At 45.4% G+C, this 14,293-nt stretch overlaps 1 protein-coding gene across 9 annotated transcripts in view; it reads right to left on the minus strand.

The window, feature by feature from the left end:
• Window positions 1-14,293, minus strand: part of JADE2 (jade family PHD finger 2) — a 144,829-nt gene that overhangs the window by 33,164 nt on the left and 97,372 nt on the right. For all 9 annotated transcript variants that reach the window (XM_030573632.1, XM_030573633.1, XM_030573628.1 and 6 more), the window contains 3 exons: window positions 10,042-10,209; window positions 8,391-8,507; window positions 599-1,060 (listed from right to left, as the gene is read on the minus strand). In XM_030573632.1, coding sequence (XP_030429492.1) covers window positions 599-1,060; window positions 8,391-8,507; window positions 10,042-10,209 — 747 coding nt within the window. The remainder of the gene's footprint in view (window positions 1-598; window positions 1,061-8,390; window positions 8,508-10,041; window positions 10,210-14,293) is intronic.

Genomic DNA, 14,293 nt, shown 5'->3' on the forward strand with positions numbered 1-14,293 from the left:
ATGTCATGCTGGTGAAAGGTGCCGAATTGCCAACCCTGGACAACCTCTATTTTGGGTCCAATCCTGCGCCCCTGGAGACCAAAGAGCAGGATTGGGACTTTCATCTCCAAAACAGATAGCTGCAGTGTTGGTTTTCGGCTGCACGGCACGGCCAGCATGCCTCTCCTCTGTTCTGGGGGGACCTTATCTGGAGGAGCGAGGAGAGTCGGGACTCTAGGCACAGACAGTCTTTGACCTCTCTGCTGAGACTGCCAAGAACTGTCTCAATTGTGCAGGTGGTTTTGTGATGAATGCACATGTGCACTAGGAAATGGACTGGACCGAGAAGCCTATACAACTTCTGTTCATATTTTAAAAGGAACATCTAAACTTAAACATAGGGAACATAAGAAGTGGGATGACTGGAGGGTTGCTAATGAGCTGCATTATGCAGAATTCGAGTCACTGATAACAAACAGGCAGATCAGAGCAGAAGTGTAAGTGAGGTCTAACAAGGTCAACAGACATGAAGACAGCTTCTTCCAGCAGACACTGGCCCATATTAAAGAAACCCTGGTAGAACAACAGAGTAGGTCCTTAAACAGGAAGTTGTACTCACCCTCTCTAAGTCTTGCCTGAGATGTGTGAAGAGCTTTAAGCGTCGGTACAACACATCCTGCTCTTGCTGAGCCAAGTTGTCCACTTCATCTGTTTTTGGTGTCAGCAGTGGCTTGTTGCAATTCGCTTTCCTCTTCAGCTTCCAGTACTGATAAACGAAATCCACCAGCGACTCAGTTAGGTCCAGGTTCTCGGCTACCTCAGAGGGCTTTACAAGTTCATAGAAGTCCTCTTCCAACTGCTGGAGCTTCTGTTTTCGCAGCGTGACCTTTTCCAAGTCCAGCTGGGCTTGGTCTGCCTCTGCTCGTGCCTCGTCCGGAGGTTTGGTGGCCCCACTGCTGTGCTCAAGGCAGAAGGATTTGAATTTCACTTCATCGTTCTCCGCTAAAATAGTCCGCATGTCCAGATTGTGGTCAAAAGCGCAAGTGACGTGGAATGCAGTGATGCAGGCGGGCATGGAACACTGGAGGAAAGACAAAGTAGAGAACCCAGGTTATTTCACTCACCGCCCATCATGGCACACTGAGGAAACGTGCTTACCCCTGTTAAATCACTGTACACAAGACTACAGCGGCACTTGGTCATTACAACAGGACGACGAGATGTGTGAGCCTGGCCCGACTATAAAAGGGATCATCCTACCGTATGTAATGCAATAAGTGACTCTGCACATTACTCCAGGGCACCCAGCTGCTTGACAGAGAAAAGCAATAAGAACTTGACACTGTACAAAGAGCAGACACCCATACTGAGAAATGAGTATATTTCCCAAATCTCATGTGCGTACGGCTGGTCGCCATAATTTCAAGCACAAGAATCTACATTAAACTGCTACCTCTACTTGGTTCCTTTCAGTCTCATCCCTACGGCCCTTCTGATGCCCCCCACATAAACCAGGTCTCTCTGTTGGTTATTATAAAAATAAGCTTCTGATTGTTCATCCAATAAAATAGGCAATACTGTTCTTGTCAACACTATGGTCCAATACTATAGACAAATGACTGTAGCTGGGTAAATGAGCCTCTCCCGACAGAGAATTAATTTATTTCTTATTGTAATTTCTCTCTCTAAATTACCTTAGTTTCCTTTTCTTTAACTCTAAAAATGGTCTTGCTAATTTTATCTGAAGTCTAGAGAGGGGAGTCACAGTCCATGAGTAAAACAGGAATCTAGGGAGCTTCTAACACTCATTAATAAGTAAGCAGCTCCTATTGAAATTCCACTCCCTCTAGTTAGCTTTAGAAAAAAAGAAGAGGAAAAAAAGAAGAAAAGAAAACGGAACCCGAGCTTATTCAGAACAGATAATGTGAAAATGAACATTAAAAAAATGATACCGGGATTAACTTGCTGTCCAAAGTTATTTTAAATTAAATAAATAAATTTTAAACAATTTTGCTAAATTCCCTCATAGTTAAATTATTCTGTCTGGATTCTACAGGCAGCAAAACCTAAATTATGAGTTTCCATTGAAGCCAATCCATTTCCCAGCTAACATGTGGGCTGTACACATTTCAGCACATTCTCCTCCCCAGCCTTCCTCTAGTCATTAACTATTTTTAATGGCTCAGAGTGTCAGGTAATTATTCAAACCATAATCCATAAGAAATCAGTCTATTTCAGCTGCTAATGAACAGTTAAACGGCAATAACGAGCCATTCTGAGGGGCTTATTACTGTAGACACCACATTTAGCAGTTTATATAACATTATTCGGGGGGCGGGGGCAGAGTGAGCACTTCCAGCACGAATGACCACATTAAAATGTCTGATATTTCCTGAAGGCTGATGACAGAAATACAGGATGTTGCACATTTTTGGTGAGGTTTTGGGTAAGTTTTAATTTTCAAAAATACAAATTCCAGTTACATTTAAACTGCAAAAACGGTACTGTATTTTCTCTTTGTCCCATCGGTCTTGGCTTCCTGCCCTGTTATTAAGTTACAGAGCACAGGAGCTTTCAACATTGCTGTTTTTAGATATTTCCCCTTGACTTTGTTTATAAATTTGCTGGTGCTTATGAAAGCAAGAGACTAACTAGACCCAGGCATAGAGCAGGCAAGTGGTGTCCAAGTTAACCTCTCACACAGCTCTCCCAAAGCCCATTAAAATCAATGGAAGATTTGCAGTGACTTCAGTCAGCTTTGGATCACCTCCATCCTGACCTTTTGCACGCCTGCTATTAATCCTATGCAGATATCTCTGATGAAGAGGGGCTGCCAGTTGTGCCACAGTACCTGTGGTCACATTCAGGGCGGAAAGAGACCACGGAACTTATCTAGCTCTGAGTTTGGACATCATGGGATATGGACAAATGCCCACTAGGGATTAGATTGAGATTACTGGGCCCATTTGAACCACAATCCAAACCATGTTTGAATCTATGTCTCCCCCTCTTAACAGATTTAAATATGTGGATACCTGATTTCTAATTGTGTTAATGTGTTTCAAAATAAGCAAATTCCACTAAAAAGTGAGTATTTACCCACAGTTACCACACAGCACTGCTAATTAAGACACCAGGGTATTATTTCCCTATACCTACACTGAGAAACAACACCAGTACACCAGATAACACTGTGTGGTAGCCATTGGTAAATGGTAATGTTTTGATGGCTACCACTGTTGCTACTGCAGAGCGAGTGGGAGTCTTTTTGCCTAATACACTGACAGAAGTGCCAGCAATGTTCCGGATAGAGAATCTTTATTTCTGCCAATGCTACGAGGGGAAGAGATACCAGTTTGATCATCAGACCCCAGATTTTTTTAGTAGAGCCAGCATATCTTCCTTCAGTTCTTACACCGCATACACTTGCTGTGTAAGTCACTGGGACCGAATATATTCAGCAAAGTGATACAATGTCATTCGATGGAGGCACCTTCCTGACTCTAATGTAACTTTAAGGTTGGACACCTTTGCCAGCTGTAAGTTACCTTGATTGAGTTTTCTTGTCTGGTTGCCAAAATGGTTATTTTACGACATTGAGCTAACTAGCCACTAATGTAGTCAATTGTATCTATATTGGAGCAACATCTGGGGGCACTTTAAACCAAATCATTGGGAAGATCGTTTGTGCTGTTATGTGCATCAACGGCTACAGCACTGTAACAAAAGTGGGCCACCCAGAACTGGCTCTAGCGAACCATTCAAACTAAAAAAAAATGGACGCATCAGCGCTGCCTTCCTCCCTTACTGTTTACGTCACAAACAGTATTAATATCATTACTCAAGTGTCTGTGGCTTTTGCCAAAACAACAGCCTACAGAGCGCCCTTTACATGGGAAAGATTATCTGTACTACCTTAGAAATAAAACAAATTGAATGACACTCGTCCTGGATTTCTCCTTTGACAGATGGCAAGCAGCATTTGTCAGAGACTGTGCCCCAAATGCAAACAGAAAATAATTAGCAAGCTCGGCTGACAGGGCAACAATGAAAGGTACCTGTTCCACAGCAGCTACCAAAGGGCCTTGCATAAACTGACAATAAAAAACCATATTGATCCATCAAATCATTCACAAGCCCAGAATGCCAGTGGAATGAGGCAGCAGTCTGACAAGCTGAATGAACTCAGGCACTGGAGGCTAGGGTAGCACACTGGATCTCACAATACTTATGACAGTAACAGAACATAGTGAAAATAATGTTACTGTATAGCACAGGGGTGACCAAACTGCAGTTAGAGTGTGGCTCGCGGAGCTCCCGCCCCTCCCCCCCGCCACTCTCCACCTATCAGACTGGAAGGACAGGGGACTCGGGGTTTCTGCCCTGCAGCGGGATGGCGGGGCTGGGGAATTCTGCCCAGCAGGGAGGGGGCTCTAGGGGCTTCAGCCCCACTCTTGCTGAAGGCCAAGCCCAGGCCGGTGCTTCCCACAGGTCTGAAGACTCTAGCTGCACCACCCTGCCACAGGGCAGAAGACCCAAGTCCTGGCAGGTGGTGCCCTGGCTCTCGAGCCTCTGAAGATTATCGTATGCGGCTCAGAGGGTCAGTAAGTTTGGCCACCCCTGGTATAGCACCTTTCATCCAAGTATCTCCAAGCACTTTGGAGGCAATGGGCCAAGTCCATCCCTAGATGTAAGTCCAGAGAAGCCAATGGAGTTGCACCAGAGATGATTTTGACCTACTAATATGTCTTCAGACAACTCTTGTGGAATAGAGAGATAGGAAATATTTCATTTCCCAATGAACTCCAGCTACCTCTAGCCATGGAATGCTACAGATGTTTAACAGCTCACAGCAATGCTACACAACAGAGTTAGGGCAGAAGGTGATGAATATGTAGTATCCAGCAGAACTTGAGGGGGGCATTTAGGGAGAGAGAATGTAATTACTAAAGTTGAAATACGGTCAGGGCAACAGTTTTGACATGGCTGTGTTCTTACAAAACGCTCCACGGGATCTTCAGTGACCACAAGTGGTCTGGACTTCAGCTTTAGGTCTCATCTGGAAGAGTGCTTCTCCAGCATCACAACTGCCCTAGCACAATGCTGGGGCACTGGTTCAGTACTGACGCAGAGGGAAGAACATCACAGCTAGGATCTTGGACAGTAAACATCGGACTCATTCCATTTCCCCCAAAAACTGTTTTTTAAGTTTTCGGCACTGAATGGTTCCCTATTTGACCAGAACAGGACTAACTGATGTATCTACTGCAGACTTTGGGAAATACATTTCCACAAATAGCTGTGGTTCTTCAGTAAATGGATGTTAATCTTTAGTGATCAAATGGTCTTTATTTCTCCCTAGCATTCTGGGTTTGGCTTGGTGCAGAATCTGCAAAGACATTGGCCTCTTATCCATGCAGCAGGTCTGTCTCTTGGAACCTGATCTTTGTCCACGGCCAGCAACTACCACTTACTAATGAAATCAGTGAGGTTTTTATTCTATACCAAACCAAAACCAAACTGAAAAGAGTTAAGGAACTATCTAAATGGCAGATGACACCACAGCCGCTTTCCTGTAACCTTCAAAATCACTTTCCCAAAGAAGGAAGGTTAAAGGACAGTAGTATCAAGAGATGATGTCTCAGAAGGCCGAACTGCTGCCAATCTATGGAGAACTGGCAACAGGCCCTCTCACAGAGGAGCACTGACAATCCCTGCCAATGCTTCACCAGTCTGTTTTGACCTGCCGTGGGGGCTTGAGTCCATCTTACAAGTTGGAGTGCACAGCGTTCTCAGGAATTGCAGTACCTTCGGGATATATAATCAGTATGTTTCCTTATACTTTGTTCTTTGGTTCAGCAACATAAACAAGAAAATGCCAAGAGGATACAGCACTCTTTTGGCACATTCTCATGTCTAGCCACAAGAACCACTATGAAGTCATGATTTCCCCCGACCAGAAAGTTGGAAAACTGCTCAGACAGGACTGTATCCTCAGCTAGTGTGAACTGGCATTGGCTTTATGGAGCTATGCTGATTTGATTTGGCCCACAATTTTTTAAAAGTAAAAACAAGGAAAAGATAGTGCTGTGCATGAAGCAATATCAGTTCCTCCCAAACCATTCCCTTTGTTAGCTAATATTAGACTGAGGATTCAACTGCCAGCTTGTGTGGGGCAAATTCTCTAGAAGTATGGAGCCTGGTGGCACATGCAAATTCCACAGACAGGGGTGCACATGGCTAGTTAGGTGATTAGCTTACAATCTGCATGAACGTTTGCTCCATTTACACATGCAACAGCAGTAACTATGTACACATCTGTGGACAAGAAGTCTCCATTTATTAAAATGGGATCCTGTTTCCACACATCAGGAGAGAAGAGCAATGAAACAGAGAAGGCCCCCCCTACCCCGGCTTGTTCGAGATGAAGGAGTTGTTCTCCAGGCACAGTTCATCTTCCAGTGTCTTACTCTGCCAGGTCAGTGAAACCCAGTCAAACTGGCCACTAAGAAAAGCTAACTCCAGAAGCCTCTGAAATGAGCTTCTTCTAATGCTGCAGCTGTAACTGACTTGCGCACACCGTAACTATCTCATTCCCATCCTCAGGAGCTAGTGCTACGGTCCAGATCTTCATTTCAATTAATGGGAGCTAGGCACCTTAGAAGACCTCGGCCTAAGTACTCTAACAAAAAGATTTTCTCTCTTTAAAGCTGTCACAAAATGATAGTGGTGACAAAGATGGTTAGATTTCACCTGTATAAACAGGCACTGATCAAAAATACGTTACATAAACATAAGGGCTTTGCAAACACAGGCCTTTGTTCCTCTGATGAAAGCGGAGGATACAACGCTTATTTACCTCTACGTGTGAATCTGCTGCTTATTCATCCCTTAAACCCTTCAATAAAGGCACCGTCTGCACATTTCTTTTCCTTTCAGCAGAGCTGTTCTGCAAGAGCTATGGTGGCACTGACAAACACTCCAGTGGAAATCTTATGGAGACTTAGAAACTGTGAGTTGTCAGCACACGAGACAATAAAACTCTGTGTTCCATTTCAGGTGACCTTTAATTCAAATCCGTTCAATCCAAAGGTTCTCACAGCTAACGTGTGATGCCTGTGCTAAGAGGATGAAGTCTCAGAGAATCTGAATTCTTTTTGATGCTGCCAAGTCTATTTGACTCCTTTCGCTGCCCTTCCGTTCTTTGAAAGCAGTTGCCATTATGACACAATATCTCCATCTGGCAGGGTGAATAAGCAGATCCACCCAGAGCCATCACAAAAGAAGTGAGTCAATGCTGGAGATTTAAAGAAATATGGTGAGATCTCATTTCAAGCTAAAAGGATTGCTTTTAAATAGCTCCCTTTAAAGTATTAAAACCATTGCAGTTGCATAAACACCACGGAGGCTTGCAGCTCTTTCTGTCCATAAGACATATCACTGTTCCTCAGCCAGCTAGTTACTCTGTCTCTTCTATATCGTTGCTATGTCTGATGTTTAAGGTCCAAATCCCACCTCAGCACTGGAGGAAGCAATAGCTAATGATGCTGTGCAGCAGCAAATCCACCAGCCCTCCTGCTCTTCCCCTGGCTCCCCCTCCCCCCACCAAACCAAGGGGAAGCGGAGGGAGCCATGTGGGACTGGGCTCTGAGGACTGCAGTGGTGCCGTCCCCTTGGCAAGGTTCCACAAACCCTGGTCCCCCACCATGCACAGAAGAACCACATCTGTTCTGCTGCAGTCACAGCCCTCTGCACCTGCTGACAAAGGATTCACCACGACAGTCAGAGCAGGATCTCCTGGGATCTCCTGGGGTCAGTGCCTGACCTAGCAGAACTTGCTGTAACAGCGGTGTTTTTCCACAGGACAAAATGAAAGCATATAGTCCTTCCATATAGCACTGTTGTGGGAAGGGTAGGGAATAGGATATTTGTTGTGATCCACTGTGTTACAGAATAGGTACAAGCAAGGGTGTATAAATTCTAAGTATTCTATTTCGTGAGTTGGTAGGGCTCAAATCAAGTGCACTGGAAAGCTAAGCTTTCTGGCTTAGCTTTCCAAAGGTTTCATTCCTAGCCCCACTGGCATGTGAAATATTAATACAACTGGCTTCTGACTTTAGAGCAATGTCATTGTCAGTCCTTGTAACTACAGAGTCACTATAGCATCGGCATCATGGTGAATGAACAAGGTTTATTTAGATTTGCAGCATTTCACGTACTAAAACATTACAAACAATAACTGGTGGCAATTGATTGGCTCTTGTGCTCCCAGCTGTTACTTACCTGTCAGTGACTAGGAAAACTTGTTCTCAAACTAACAAACAAATCCTGCCCTCCAGTGCATGCACAAGGCTCTAAGGGCTCTCAAGAGCAAAACCTGGCCCTGGGCTTCATTAAGCAGCGTTACGTACCTGAATACATGTTCCAGTGCACTCCTTACAGAGACTGCAGGACAAAGCCCATCTGCTTGCTGGGATATGCGAGATCTTTGTAATGGGTTCCATTTTTTCTGGGCATCCGATGCTAACCTAGCCGTGACATAAAGTACATGTGTTTGTACCAGTTACCATCAAGGATCTTCCCTGGGATAATGCAGAGCTTGATTCCCTGAGATGGCTGGAATAAGAGGATTTTCTAAAAGCCGTCTCTACCATCACCCATCATGTGAAAAAACTCAGCTATGAAGATGAATGAAATGGCAGGAACACGGAGGGTAAGGCCAAATACCACCTCTGAGCCGACTCCTCTCTGGTGTGTTGTTATCGATGGTGAACTGGTGTGATAGAACCCAGCTAGAGGCTGTGCATGTCTGCTCTCCCTGGAAGAGCGCAACAGGGCTGAACTGTCCCCTAACAATCCAGCCTGCGCGAAGGGCAGTATGTATCTGAGCTGCCACAGGAGGGTCACAATCTGTTGCTGCTCCCTTTCTCCAGGGGGCAAGTAACTGAGGCAGCCTTTGTGCTGGGGCAGCTAACTTCCCCCTGCACTGGCTCCTGGGCCTCAGCTGGTGTGCTAGGGGCATGTGGATCTGAAGTGCCATCTATTCCCCGCCCCTGACCACCCACTCCCCACACACCTGTGCAGTAGGTGGCATGGCAGCTGGGCAGTGGCTGCTCCTCTTCCCACATAGACTCTGACATGTGGGTGAGCCACGCAGATGAATAAGGGAGCTCTTTATGCATCCTCGTGCCCCGGACGGCCATGGAACAGGGCTTACACTTGAGACCAAAGTGATTTAGCCTGAACTCTTGTTTGAAGAATTCCACATACCCATTGCCGTATTGTTCCTTATGTATCCACTTACATTGTACTCTTACTCCACATTACTCTTTTATTTCTCTACTAAATGCGGATGCTGGTACATGTGTGCCTCCATGCTGTTCTATTGGCACACCATGCTGACGGACCAGGAAATACCACTAAGCCATTGCTCGAAAACACACCCTCCAAATAACTTCCCGTGCAGGAACACATGTGCTGCATGCAGTCAGAGTGCAGAGTGCCATGCATGCATGCATTGTACATGCACCTAAGTCATCTATCAGTTCACTGTAATAAAAAAAACCCTACATAGTCCTCCTGGTAAAGGATTGCTCAGTAATGCAGAGAGATTAACACTGAAGTTGTGATATAAACAAGAATGACATTCCCCAGGGGATACAAAGCAGAAAGGGTAGGTACAGACAGCAGGATGGTAGGTACCAGCTGTTGGTTCACTCCCATGCCTTGGCATCTTGCACTTATATTGCCCAGACTTCACGAGCACAGCTTGGAACTGCTACACAGAACATGAGTGAAAGTTCTGGGATCAATGCTGGAAATCACCAGGGCTCTGATTTCCAAAGGTTTATGTATAAGGAGGTTTAGGTAGTTTCAAAGGAATTTGGGTGTCTAACTCTACTGGCTCCTTTGAAAATGCCAGCCCAAGTTACCTGCCCCTTACCACTGAACACTTGAATCAAGTGATTATAGTATAGGGTTGTTGACTGTACTGGGCATGCTAAGACAAACTACAATCCACATCCCACCCACATCTGGAGAATACATTGAATAAAGTCTTACTTCTGGGATCCATAAGGCACAGCTAACGTGGACCCATTTTGTCCCACTCCGGGTGGGTTTCAAAGCTCCCCCTCTCTTCGGGCAAAGTAGACACTTTGGCTGAACTCCAAGGGCACAGGTTCGACAAAGCCAGTTCCCAATGGGAACTTTTAGGATTCCATAGCAAGCCTACACAAACACAAGAAACATTGCATTAGCTATACCACACACTCCTCTGGAAGGGCACCCCACCAATATACTCATGTATTTATTCATTTACTTGCGTATTTTTATATGGCTGGCTTAATGTCATGGCATCTGGATATTGTCATAACAATTAAAAGCAGACATGAATCAATCAGCGACAACTGGGTTCAATCAATCAATCAATCAATCTATCTATCGGATTTGTATTGATGCTCTGCCCCTAGAAATATGCCATGTAGTTTAGTTAAAGGCCTGAATACCCAAGCATGTTTGCATCATGCCAGGCAGCAGCAGTGCAGGCTTCACAGTGCTGCTCTGCTAATATGTTCTTGAGAGACTAGTTCTCTCCCAGGCCTTGATTTCTCTGCTGAGATCATCAATGGAGGGGGAAAGTGAAGACAGCAGACTCTGAAATGTGGACATCTGCCCATCAGGCACTAGACTGAGACCATACGCTCATGTCACACAGGCTACCGAACAGCTACCAGAATAGCAATAGCTTTCAGTCCTTCCAAATCTGGGTCCTATTCAGATCAGTGACCTAGAGGTGGAAGGTGCTCTATCTCATTAGCAGTCCCCTGAATACGACATTTTAAAGTTTAAAGGTAATATAAAACCAACTATGCTAGGACTGGCAGCATTCACTTCACTGATCTCCCACACGACAGTAGGTGATGCTGTGCTAAGACAACCTGACCCCCTCCCCCGATAAGCTAGACCATGGCTTTTGCAGGTCCTCCACCGGAACCTCTGCCATTCAGTGAGTTGCATATACTTAACAGAAAGATACAGCCAAGCTCTAATTCGAGCAGCATCAGAATTCACAAGGTGTCCTGGATATTGTGCTTTCCCTTCTGGTGGGTTGAGAGGTGTAGTTGGCTTGTAGGTTAGTATGTCAATCATTCCAATTACTTCAGTGCCTTTTAAGAAAATCCAATACCCTCTTTCTCACTTCCATGCTCATTCATCCTGGAAGCACAGTGTTTGAAGAGCATGGATTTCATTGGCCAGAGGTAAAGTTAGAAAAATAAACTCTTAAAGAGAGAGGAATTCCCACTCAACTGCCTTTAATGTTCATCCTCCTGACATTGCCATTTCTGCAAATGGCACAGAAGCAACGTCACAGCACAGTGTGTTCTTACATGGAATAGCCATTTATGAGCTGCACACTGGCTCTTGTTGGAGGTATGAAAAGGAGCTAACTGCAAAATCTTCAAATGAAAATATATTTCCCTTGCAAAGTGGACATCAGCACTTCTTCAAGATCTCCACCTGAGATCAGCCTGAGTGGGAAATGTACAAAAGCACTCTGATGTGCACAGACCAAGATCAGCTCATTCCATCTTCCCATCTTATCAAAGTCTCTGTCTCTCATTTTTAGAGGGTTCATAAAATCTGATGGCGCACAGAAAATGATGACGACCCGCTTTGCAGGCGGGATCAGCACTTCGTAGGTAAGATACACAGGGGCGAGACAGGTTATCTGCTCAGCCTGCCTGCCTGATGTGACGGGCCATGCAGCAGGAACCAGATGCTGCTTTTTCCAGAGGAAACACAGCCTACTCGACATGACAACTCCTTCATTACTGGGGGGTGTAACCATGTTCTCTTGTGGAAGTGGCGAAATCATGGCCCGTTAGCACTGTGTGAGAATTCAAATAGAGGTTAGAAATGTGTGATGGGGGATGCAGTGGGACAGGGCATTAGGTAAGGAATAGACTCACAGGGCCCGCTACCCTGATGTATACACTGGCCAGAAATTAGCTTAGAGTTAGTGTAAAGGTCTGGCAGGAGACTTAGCTGATAATTTAAGACCTGATTCAAAGGCCACTGAAGTCTATGGAAAGGCTCAACTTGTCTTCAGTGGCATGGGATCAGGCCACTAGTGTCTAATTCTGCAGCCCCTACCTGTGGAAGAAGCTCCCGCCCATGTGAGTAGACCCACTGGACCTATGAAGCCCCTATGACTACTCGCATGAGTAAATGCTACTTAGCTGCCACATTCTGCTTTCAGGTGGCCGTGGCACATACACTGAAGAGCAAAATCCTCCCTGACATTGGCCTCCATGCCTGTGTTATGTGGGGAAGGCACACAGCCTCCACGCCTGTGTTGCACGATGAAGTCATGCTGCCTCCACACCTGTGTTGCATGGGGAAGTCGCGCTGCCTCTATGCCTGTGTTAAATGGGGAAGATATGCTTCCTCCACGCCTGTGTTATATGGGGAAGGTGCACAGCCTCCGCGCTTGTGTTGCACAGGGAAGTTGTGCTGCCTCCACACCTGCGTTATACGGGGAAGGTGCACTGTCTCCCTGCCTATGTTAAACACGGAAGGTGTGCTGTCTCCATGCCTGTGTTGCACAGGGAAGTCGTGCTACCTCCACACCTGTGTTGCATGGGGAAGGTGTGCTGTTTCCATGCCTGTGCTGCACGGGAAAGGTGTGCTGTCTCCATGCCTGTGTTGCACGGGAAAGGTGTGCTGTCTCCATGCCTGGATTTTCCACATAGGTTTGTAATGAAAATTCTGAATCATCTTGATATTCTGCAGAATCTGATTCACTGATGAAAACTATCCAAAACATCCTCCGACATCAACAACAAGTATCTTGAAAGCTCCCCCACTTCCCGGAAGCTCTGATACAAATACTGCCAGCAAAGTTCAGCACCAGACCCATTTAAAGAAAGACACCTTCAAATACTGTATATAATCGAATCTAAAGAAGTATCCTTTGTTTACACCGGATGCCTCAAACTCAGCTAATCAATATCTATATCTGATGGCTGACCTGATCTTTGTGGACCTAAGTGATTTTCTTTCCCTTGAAGTGACAGTGGGTAAAATTTTCAAAAGCACCAATGTGATTTAAGAGCCTAAGTTCCATAGAAACTCAATGGGACTTAGGTTGTTAAGTCATTTAGGCGCTTCTGAAAATTTTACTCAATTTGGCTTTTTTTTTAATAGGAAAATTGGCTTCTCTAGAGCATGTGAGCATACACACACCCACTCACACACTCACCCTCCTGCACAAAATGGCATGCACACAGACATACAAATGAGTGCACAAGATACTATCATATTTCTTCCTTCCTTGCAGCAAGTACTTGGAGCGTTAACACTCAATTCTACAAAACAAATATTCAGGCAAAAAAAAAAAAAAATCCAATCCAATCCAATCCAATCCAATCCTGCATTCCGACAACAGGCTGGGCTATAAACCCTGCCACGTGAGAGAATGTTACTGAATCTGGGTGGCTGCTTATACACAAAGTGCAATGCTATAAGATCAGCGCCCTAGAAGAGAGATGTGAGGAGAAACCTACTGGTCATTCCTTCTGGCCAATGCAGGGGGGTTGCTTGCAATGCACAGACTAATGCTCTGTCCAGTTCTGCAATAAGCATACCTCATGTGATGCATAAAAGAGATCCTCGGTAGCGACATCTATATTCTGGGCACTCATGGTCATTAAAGCTCCCATGGGAGCAGTTTAATGGAGAGAGAGAAAGAGCTGGCACATTAAATGGAAAGGTTGGGGTGAAAAAATAGCAAAGAATAGGCGGTAGCAGACAAAACAAGAAGACGAGACTGCAGAATAAAGTTAGGGAAAGGCACAGCCTATGATAAATAGCAGTGGGTACAGACAAACACAGGGCAGGGAAAGGTAAGAAGACAGACAAATATTAGATGAGCAGAGAGTCTACGAACCCCTCCTTTGGTCTCTGGATGTGCCAGGCACGGTGTCATGAGGCAAAGTGTGTCCCACTATGAACCTAGGGACGTGCACTGTGTACCATGTTGTGAGGTTTGCTGCATCACAACCAAACCATGACATCTTTACTTGTGTTTTCCGTCGTCTTTACTCAGACAAAGCCCTGCAGGATTCCAAGGGAGACTTACTAAGTCAAAGCTGAGAGCCAGCTGCTGTTTGGCCCATAGGCAATGTGTGGGGCAGTGAGTGCAAGGAACCTTTCCTCCTAATGCATGTCCCAGGTAAGGAGTAGGCAGAACTACAGTCCCTCTGTTCCCTCCCTACTCTGTGGAGAAGAGCAGAGAGTGCCAGAGTGCTTG

The sequence above is a fragment of the Gopherus evgoodei genome, chromosome 8, assembly GCF_007399415.2.
Source record: "Gopherus evgoodei ecotype Sinaloan lineage chromosome 8, rGopEvg1_v1.p, whole genome shotgun sequence".
Taxonomy (NCBI): domain Eukaryota; kingdom Metazoa; phylum Chordata; order Testudines; family Testudinidae; genus Gopherus; species Gopherus evgoodei.